General features: G+C 21.3%; 3 protein-coding genes across 3 annotated transcripts; 1 reads left to right on the top strand and 2 right to left on the bottom strand. All coding sequences in view use genetic code 6, as the record gives it.

The window, feature by feature from the left end:
• Positions 1-154: 154 nt before the first annotated feature.
• Positions 155-948, bottom strand: TTHERM_001332130 (hypothetical protein; the record flags this gene model as incomplete). The annotated part of the gene is made up of 3 exons (XM_012796104.1): positions 155-275; positions 529-618; positions 878-948. The coding sequence occupies 3 exons, from the start codon at positions 946-948 to the stop codon at positions 155-157; spliced, it is 282 nt and encodes a 93-aa protein (XP_012651558.1).
• A 2,399-nt stretch (positions 949-3,347) lies between these two features.
• On the bottom strand, positions 3,348-5,534 carry TTHERM_01332130 (transmembrane protein, putative; the record flags this gene model as incomplete). Its single annotated transcript, XM_001010008.2, has 1 exon — positions 3,348-5,534. One exon carries the CDS (start codon positions 5,532-5,534, stop codon positions 3,348-3,350), a length of 2,187 nt encoding a protein of 728 aa, XP_001010008.2.
• Positions 5,535-8,211: 2,677 nt separating this feature from the next.
• Positions 8,212-10,339, top strand: TTHERM_01332120 (Serine/Threonine kinase domain protein; the record flags this gene model as incomplete). The annotated part of the gene is made up of 7 exons (XM_001010007.2): positions 8,212-8,344; positions 8,492-8,667; positions 8,741-8,796; positions 8,887-9,037; positions 9,440-9,608; positions 9,688-10,092; positions 10,149-10,339. 7 exons carry the CDS (start codon positions 8,212-8,214, stop codon positions 10,337-10,339), a joined length of 1,281 nt encoding a protein of 426 aa, XP_001010007.2.
• Positions 10,340-10,416: the final 77 nt, after the last annotated feature.

The raw sequence follows: 10,416 nt of genomic DNA, 5'->3' as shown, positions 1-10,416 counted from the left end.
AGGAAAAAAATTAATTAATTAATAATAAAAGCAAAATTTGAAAATAAAATGATGAGCTTAATTAACAAAGAAAGAACAAAAAAAAGCAAGCACAGTAAAAAGAAAAAGAATAAAGAGCTTTATTGTTTGTAATTAGTTTTTATAATTAAAAATATCACAATCCAAAACAAATAAACTATTTTTACTAAAGGTAAAGTGTCAAATTCGAGAGATTAATGCAATTTGCTAAAGCAGAACCTAAGCCTGATGCACCCATTGCACCAATTTAATTTCCACTTTTTAAATATTGAAGAAATAATATATCATTAAATAGTTTATTAGAAGGAAAAAAGAAAAAATATCAAATAATAAGATTAATTAATTAATAATAAAAGCAAAATTTGAAAATAAAATGATGAGCTTAATTAACAAAGAAAGAACAAAAAAAAGCAAGCACAGTAAAAAGAAAAAGAATATAGAGCTTTATTGTTTGTAATTAGTTTTTATAATTAAAATTATCACAATTCAAATCAAATAAACTGTTTTTACTCAAGGTCAAGTGTCAAATTCGAGAGATTAATGCAATTTGCTAAAGCAGAACCTAAGCCTGATGCACCCATTGCACCAATTTAATTTCCACTTTTTAAATATTGAAGAAATAATATATCATTAAATAGTTTATTAGAAGGAAAAAATAAAGAAAAAATATGAAATAATAAGATTAATTAATTAATAATATAAAAGGAAAATTTGAAAATAAAATGATGAGCTTAATTAACAAAGAAAGAACAAAAAAAAGCAAGCACAGTAAAAAGAAAAAGAATAAAGAGCTTTATTATTTGTAATTAGTTTTTATAATTAAAATTATCACAATTCAAATCAAATAAACTGTTTTTACCGAAGGTTAAGTGTCAAATTCGAGAGATTAATGCAATTTGCTAAAGCAGAACCTAAGCCTGATGCACCCATTGCACCAATTTAATTTCCACTTTTTAAATATTGAAGAAAAAATATATTATTAAATAGTTAATTAGAAAAAAAAAATGAGAAAAAATATGAAATAAAAAGATTAATTAATTAATAATAAAAGCAAAATTTGAAAATAAAATGATGAGCTTAATTAACAAAGAAAGAACAAAAAAAAGCAAGCACAATAAAAAGAAAAAGAATAAAGAGCTTTATTGTTTGTAATTAGTTTTTATAATTAAAATTATCACAATCCAAATCAAATAAACTGTTTTTACGAAAGGTTAAGTTTCAAATTCGAGAGATTAATGCAATTTGCTAAAGCAGAAACTAAGTCTGATGCAGCTTAATAACCAATATAATTTCCACTTTTTAAATATTGTAGAAAAAATATATCATTAAATAGTTAATTAGAAGGAAAAAATGAAGAAAAAATATAACATTAAATAGAGTAAGTTACTATTAAAATTTACAAAAAGTGAGTTTTATAAGCCAATTTTTCATTTTATAAAATAAAAATTTTAAATAATTTTTATGAATTTTTTTCCATCCTAGGTTTTCAAAATTTATTTTTTTCAAAAAAAAGATATGTTATGCTTTCTAAAAATTAGCATAAATATGCATTTCACAATAGTTAATTAGGAGGAAAAAATGAAGAAAAAATATGAAATAATAAAATTAATTAAAAATTAATAAAATTAACAAAGAATTAAAAAATAATAAATCATAATAAAAAGAAAAAGGAAAACAAATCAAATCAAATAAATTAAAAGAACTTTAATGTTTTAAATTAACTTTTATAATTAAAAATATTATAATGTAAAACAAATAAATAGCTTTTATTAAGTGTAAGTTTTAATAGCAAAAATGAAGAAAAAATATCAAATAATAAAAAATGAATAATCAATAAATAATTAAAAATTGAAATGAAAATAAGTTAAAATTGCTAAAAAATTTAAGTTTTAATAAAAATCAATAAATAATGATGATAATTTCTTTTACATAAATTATTTATTTAAATAAATTTAAAATAAAATAAACAAAAAATATTAATAATAATAAAAATAATATTTTTTAATTAAATATACCTCAGATAAATACGGAGAACCTAATGGGATAAAAATGAAGAGCTTAAAAACTTTTTTTATTAATTTATTTAAATTAAAAGGATATTAATAAAAAAATTAATAATTACTTTTGTTAAACCATTGTTATAACTAATCTATTATATCATTTATTTTTTTTTTCAAAAATATTGAATAGCAGTTTATGAAATTTAATTAATTAATTAATTGTAAATGGATAAAAAGAACAAATAAATATAATAATTAATTAATTAATTATCAAATATTAATTTATATATTTGGTTTTATGAAGAGATATCACATTCACTATTTAAACTTAATATTTATATTTAAAACATATACTTAAAAATATAGTAGGAATTAAGGACAGCCAGTTATTTATTTAATAATATTTGAAAAAAACCTGGTAGTTAATGTGTTTTAGCTCTGTAATTTTAGGAATAATTATAATATTTCTAATTATAGCATTATTCCATACAAACAAAAATTTCATGGTTTGCCTGACACTTATTATGAAATATATTTTTATTTATTTATTAAAAAATCTAATTTATATATATATTTTATAATAGAATTATAATTAATTATTAATTTAATCTATTATAATTTCAAAAACAAATTAATGTTAAGATTATCTTAAAAAAATTGATTTGCAAGCCTTAATTAACGAGAAAGAAAATTTAAAAATATAAAAAATAATTTTATAAAATTGTATTTAATATTAATTATTAAATAAGAATATAAATTACATCATTTTAATTATAAAATTCTTCTATATCTAAAATTTAATCATTAAAGAATAAATCTTGAATCATCTAAATAGCGGCATACATACTGTTTCTTATAATAAAATGTATAGTTGGTAAACATCTAAATAGCGGCATACATACTATTTCTTATAATAAAAATGATTAATATTAAATTATTCATGCATTTTTAAATAAAATGTTTATTTTATACTTTTTAATTATAATTTATTATTTAAATATCAGTAAATATTCTAATTTATTAAAAGTAAATATAAAAATGAATTTGTAAATTTTAATTTAAATAATTTTACAAATAAATAATAAAAAAGTGGAAATCGAAGTAATTTTTTAGAAAAAACAAGATAAATAAATAAATAATAAAAAATGGAAATATAAATGATATTTTACAAATAAATCAAAAAACTAAGGCTAATTTAATTTATATTTATTTGACTATTTTGAGATTGAATTAAGTACAAATTTATTTAAAATAAAGCGATTTTTGTCTGGTTTTAATTTATGAGGATTTAGAATGAATATGTTGATAATTAAATGAAAAATATTTAATTCAATTTTATGATTATTATTTATCTTTAATGCTATCAAGGATAAATCTGTCAGAAATGTAACCTTTATGAACTGGCTGAACTAATTCATCTATATTAAGTTGAGGTAAAGTAGAGAGGTCGTCTTCATTTTTAGGTGGATTTTATTATTTATTATTGGAATCGTCAAGTTAGATGCTTATGTTAGACATTGAAATAACCGGTAACTCTTGTTTCTAGCAGAGAGTTTTTCTTTATGTATTATAACAAAATTAATTAGATTTTGCATATTCAATGTCGAAGTTTTTATTCTTGAAAAACACATCTTTGTTGTTTTGGTCTAAAATATTTATGTTTTGGTAGATGTAAAAATGAATTTATATTCCATTGACATAGTTTGGATTTAAGAAGATATCATAAAAGGGTCCTATTTTGCCTATAAGGTTGAGAGAAACTTTCCATCCTAGATGCTTAAATTCTTTATAGTAGTCTGAGTTTTGCAATTTGTTAGCAATTAAAATGAGTATGTTTTGTAAATCTGATATTTTAGTTGTTTGGTTATTATCTTTAATTGAAACTTTAATTACATTAGATATTTCATTTTCGCCTTTAATTAGATCAAATTTTATTCTTACAATATTTTTTTACAATCTCGGACTTACTAGGATGTCTGCTCGGCTACTTCTTTTATTTTCACTCATATTTATAGCTAATGTTCTGTATGAATCATGACATTCTGTAAAAGTGATTTCATTTTGTTTTAAAAAGAGATAACTCGGACTGTGTTTAATAAATGTATTTTATGATGTTTAAGGACTATCAATCAATTATTATGTATTAAACTGAAGTGTTTAATCTTGTGTAGAATTGCTATAGTCAATTGTATTCGTTGGATAAAGCTGGTATTTTAGACTATTTTCTATTAAATTAGTCAATATCTAGCATATCCTAGGGACGTTTGAGCATATAAATGTTTAATTCGTGCAATTTGAGAATTCGAATTTCAATTAATCTTTGAATTAGTAGAATGTTTGAGAAATATTATCTACGATTTCTTTTAAGAATGTTTCTTTGTTGTATTCTTACTTAGAGATGACAGTCTGTTTTTTTATTTGCTGCATGTGAGTTTTTATGTTATTTATCTAATTAAGCGCTAATTTAATATATGATCTAATTATGTTCTAATTAGATTATTTTTCAATTGTTGCTTTTAGTTTTGTCCACATATGCAAAAACTAAATCATAAAATTTGATTGCTATTTTTAATACATTTTTTGTAATCTTTTAATTTTTTGGTCACTACTTTCTTCCTCAACAACTATGCAGCAATTGTATTAAGATTATTGCTAAAATATAGATAGCTTAACTGAAAATTTCTATATCAAACTTCTTTCTTTGGAAGGATTATAAATGCAATTATATTGATAAATGGATTGTTATTGCTATTGTTAATTATCTAAATTTTAAGTTTTTTAATTTAAATTTTTATTATTATTTTGATCAATAATTTTCCTGTTATTCGCACCACTACTGCTGATGTTTACACAAAATCTCTTTTCTGTTTTCTCTTGAACAATTTAATTCTTGATTAATAAAATTATTTAATTTTCAAAAGTAAGTGCCTAATTATGTTCAGCGGTATCATTCTACTGAGTAAAGTCTAAATGTGCCTACCTTTCTTGATTACCAATACTTTTTCTTTCAGGATTTACTGTGAGCTATTCTTATTCTAAGATTTCATCAATAATTGCTTCTTTACTAAAAACTTTAACCATTCTAGAGAAAGCTTTAAATTCTTCTGAAGTCTTTATGCCAAACTGTTTCTATGCCTTGTTATTTATAATCTCCATTTGTATGAAATTCTCCTTTTAATTGTATCTGACAGTCATTATAGGAGAAGAAAGACCATTTTTAATGATATGTGCCCATTCTTACTCAGATTAGTAGAGTTAAAAATTATTTTTTTTAAGGCGAATTTGTTCATAAAGAAACAACAAAATCAAAAAGCTTGAGCAAAAATAAGCCCATCTGACCTATAAGAAGGAAGGATTCCAAGTAATAAGAGTAAGAATAATGTTTTAAGCTATAATTTAGAGAAACAACATCATAAAATTCTAGTTGAGAAAGTAGCCAACAAATAAAGTTTGAGAAGAAGTCATTCCATAAAAAATAATAATCTTATCGTCAGAATACTCGACGCCCTTATCCATGAAATAGATCTAAAAACTTATAAGAAAAATCAACAGAAAATTCATCAGCGTAATTATTTTTTCAAAAAGTTTAGGGAAAATCTTGACGAGCTTGAGGAAGCCAGCACTTGTAATTATTGTCAGACATCCAACGATGAAATAAGAATATTTATTTTCAAAAAACGAAACAATGCTAAAAGGAAAGCCAATCCCAATTATGTAAATATAAATTGTTTTAGTGAATATAGAAATATTCTAATTATACAAATACTCAGTATATTTATCCTCCTCAACAGGGTTTTTGAATTTCAGCGTGTATCTATTCATCTTTATTTCAATCAAGTCAATCAATTATTTTAGCAACTATTTTCTTTAAAGAGATTTCTACTTATTTCTATTGCAATTACTTCTCCTTTCTATCTATTATTATTGTTTTAATTTCTCTTATTAGTCCTAATTAATTTTTGGTTCTACCTTTATATTCACAGATTGAATCAAAAATTTTTTCTTTCTTTCTTTCTTTTTAATTATTATTAACAAAAAACAACAACCTGATAATCTTCCTTATTGTTATTGCTAGACTAAATTTTGCCTTCCCTTCTACCAAATTAATATTTTAATCACAAATTGATATGTAATTACCTGCGAATATATCTAATTATATTTTAGCTTTTTACCTTAAGTATGGTACTAATTAATTAGTAGATACTTACTTATTTATTTATTTCTTTTAAATTAACCAATTATCATATTTGATGGTTAAGTTAGTTAGGAGAGAAGTTAGTAATATAGTTAGTTGATTATTTTAAAAAATGCATTATTTGGAATAACTAGGAAGTTTTTTAAATCAGTAATAAAAGAGTATATTTTAAATAAAAATATGTATTTTTATTAATTGCTTTCTAATTATAACAGAAACTGGTCTATTTTTATTTAATTACTTTGTGAAACTCGCTGAATTAAATTCTATTACAGTTATATGTTAAGTTATTGCCTAACTAATTACATAATTAACTCTAAAGAAATACAAAGTATTTAATTACTAAAACTTAAAGCATCACTTAGCTTTCTTCTTAAATTTAATATATAAAATGGTTAAAAAAATATTTAAACTAAATTAAGAACTATTATTAGGAATTATTTAACAAAATTTATTTTTAATGGCTTATTATTTAAATTGTAATAATAATACTCAAATTTGAATAATTACCAAAATTATTACATTAAATTTTTGATTTAATTAATTACGTCATATTATCTAGCCATGCTTGCTTGCGGTGTAATTTTTTGTAATTCTAGTTTATTTATAAACAAAGAACTAATTTCATGTTTTCATCTACCAAAAAGCAAAATTAATCAATCAATCAAAAATATTTTTACAGAGTAATGAGATCTTATTACTCATTTATTTCTTATGAGAAGGAATACTTTTGATAAGAACAAATCAATCTCCTTAAATTGAATTATTTATATACTTAATTAATTACTTACTGTATTTTTATTTACACAAATTTACATGTTTTTAATTAATTTTATTGCACTTTGATAATAAATTATGTAGAGAAAACATGAAGTAGGAGTAATTAGTATTAATAAATATAATTAATTAAATTTGTTATTTTTCTCTTTTATGATTAGCTTATTATTTCTACTAAGATTATCTAAATTGCTATTTGTAAATTAGTAAATAAATAAATTTGTTTTGAACTTTTTTGAAAAAATACATAGCTAAAAAAGGAGGTTTTGTAGAAAATTAATTAATTGATCGAGTCTTAATTTAAAAAACTTTGTACCCATCCATCCATTCCTAGTTATATTGTAATATTAAAAATTATTTGTATTTTTAACTTTTCTAGAGTTATTCATAAACACTTTATAATAAATAAATAAATAAATATATAAAAATAATATTTATTTCTCTAATAACAGTAGTAATCAACTCCAGAATTAAGTAATTTTTAATTAATTTATTATTTATAATCCATTGATGTGAATCAAGTACTATAATTAATTTTAAATGATTATGAATAAATGCTTGAAATGATATAGAACTAAAAACATTTATAAAATAATATTTTGTTTTGAATAATAAGATAGATATTTATTATGGTTAATTATGTTGATTTTATAATTTTATTTGATTGTTTGATAAAGTAGATTGAAAACCTAAAATTAATTAAGATGATTTTTATTAATTATTAATCTTTCATTAAGGCGAATGAATAATCTATTTTAATTTAATTTTATACCCAAATGAAAAAAAGTTTGAAATAATTCATTTTATAAATATCTTATTGCAAATTATGTAAAATTATTGACAAAAGTTGATTTTATTATTTTGTTTGTTATTTGTTATCTGTTTGTTTGATAATATTATATTGATAATTAACAATCTAGTTACTTACTTTTAATTGATTATTTATCTTTCATCAGAGTGAATAATTGACTGTAAATTAATTTTAAAGAAAAAGGCCAAATACTTTAATTGAATTGAATTGAAGTAGAAATAAAAGTATTATTATTGTTATTTAGATTAATATCTTAAGTAAAACTATTAATTGTGGTTGATTGTATTATTTTGTTTACATATATAGAAATCAATATTTTTTAATAAGCATGCAAATCAGTCAGCAAAAAAAAATTATCGATAAATACTTTTTAATTTATTTGAGAGGAATTTGTGAATATTATATTAAAGATGGATATTAAAAGAAATATGGAAACAACTAAAATAGATTATAGCAAGTATATAAATGAGAAGCCATTCACAAAATGGAAATTAAATGACATAGAGTTTTACATGGAATCTAGGTACGAGCCATATGATATCAGTAAATTAGGCATTTTGGATTATTAAATAATCAGCAAAATTATGATCAAAAAATAATCTTTTTGAAGCTTTACTTCATAATTTAAAAATAATTAGCTAAATAAGCAAACTAATATTCTTATAAGCATCCAAAATTTATAAATTAAAGCGGGATAAGGTACCTTTGGTGTAGTTGTTGCATGTTAGGATAAAGAAAAAGAGTTTTTTGATGAGGATAGTGATTTTGTAGCAATTAAAAAAATAGAAAGAGCATTTGAGCACACATAATACGCAATTAGAACAATTAGAGAGATTAAATTACAAAGAATGTTAGCTCACGAAAATGTAAGCTATAATCTATTTAATTAAATACAGAATTGTAATTTTAATGCATTCAAATTCATATTATGAAAAATAGATTATTCCTATTTATAAGCTATTGCTACCAAAATCTAGAGAATAAATGAATGACATGTAAATAAATAATCTTATTTTATAGCCAAATAAATCAATTTAAATTTGATATTTATTAATTTATTAATCTATATATCTATCTATATATAGATATTTAGTTGAACCTCTCATGACGAGTGATCTAAGAGCAATCATCAATTCTTAAAATGAAATTAATGAAGAACATATTTAATTTTTAATGTATCAAATTATAAGAGGTCTTAAATATATGCATTCTGCACAGATAGTCCATAGAGATTTGGTAAAAAATACTTTTTCATTTTATCTCATTATTTACATTATTTATTTCAATATCAGTTAAATATATTATTTATTATTTATGGTTATTTATTTCTTCAAACAGTTGATTTGTAAATTAATACCATTAATATTTTTAATAGTTAAACATGACTTCATTTAAATAAAAAATATCACAGAATTAGATTTATTGAACTTTTAGATTTTTTAATCTAGGCATTTTATTCTTTTTACTTAATTAAAAAGCTTTAAATTAATAAGTTTTAAAAGATTCATTAATATTCTTTACTTATCACACCCTTAATTTTTTTGAGTTTTGAATTTATTTGAGGATTTACAGTATTTACTTATAAATAAAATGGCAGTTTATGAAATTTGTTTATTTTTTTATTAAATTAAAACATAGAAACCTAAGAATGTTCTTTCAAATGAATAAGGAGATTTAAAAATATGTGACTTTGGATTTGCTAGACATATTTAAAAGAATAGAGTAAATGATCTAAGTGAGTATGTAACAGCTAGATGGTATAGAGCTCCTGAAATATTGTTGTCATATAAAAAATATGACATAGCAGGTGAAAACAAATTTTATATTTTATATTTTGATAAATAAAGATTAGAATTTGTTTATTAAATTTTATATCTAAAATCTAGTTGACATGTGGTCTTGTGGAATTATAATGGCTGAACTTTTGAAAAGATAGCCAATTATTAGAGGTGCTTCAACAGATGATTAAATGAGACAAATTCTACAATTAATTGGAAGTCCAGATGAATATCAAGTAAAGGACCCTGAATATAAAAAGCTGCTTTCTTATTTCCCATACTGTCCTGGAAAAAATTTTAAACTTATATTTCCAAATGCTTCATCGTAGTGTTTAGATCTACTTAAAAAGCTTTTGTAAATTGATCCTTCATAAAGAATAACTGCGGAATAAGCGCTAGCTCATCCGTTTTTTGAAATGCTTCACGATCCCTCTGATGAACCTGATTGTGAGCCAATTAATTAAGCCGAGTTTGAGTACGAAAATTATGACTTAAATGATTAATAACTAAAAGGTAAATAAAATAATTTTGAATTCGAAATTAAAAATAATAAATTACATTTAAATTAGACATATTATATGAAGAGATATTGCTATACAACTCTCCTGAATTCAGAGAATAATATTATGAGAAGCTCAAAAAGGGTTAAAGCGTTTATTCCCACATAATAGGTGATGTAGAAGACAATGACAACGACTATGACGATGATGATGAAGAAGATGAAGAAGAGGACGATGATGAAACTAAAAAGACAAATTGAAGCTCAATATGTAAATAAAAAAATAAATAATTAATTATATTAAAAAATTTAATTATCAAAAAATAAAGAAGTTTTAA

This window comes from Tetrahymena thermophila, assembly GCF_000189635.1.
Source record: "Tetrahymena thermophila SB210 genomic scaffold scf_8254766, whole genome shotgun sequence".
NCBI classification, from domain to species: Eukaryota; Ciliophora; class Oligohymenophorea; order Hymenostomatida; family Tetrahymenidae; genus Tetrahymena; species Tetrahymena thermophila.
The sequence above is the reverse complement of the archived record's forward strand: the minus strand, read 5'-3'. Positions and strand labels throughout refer to the sequence as shown.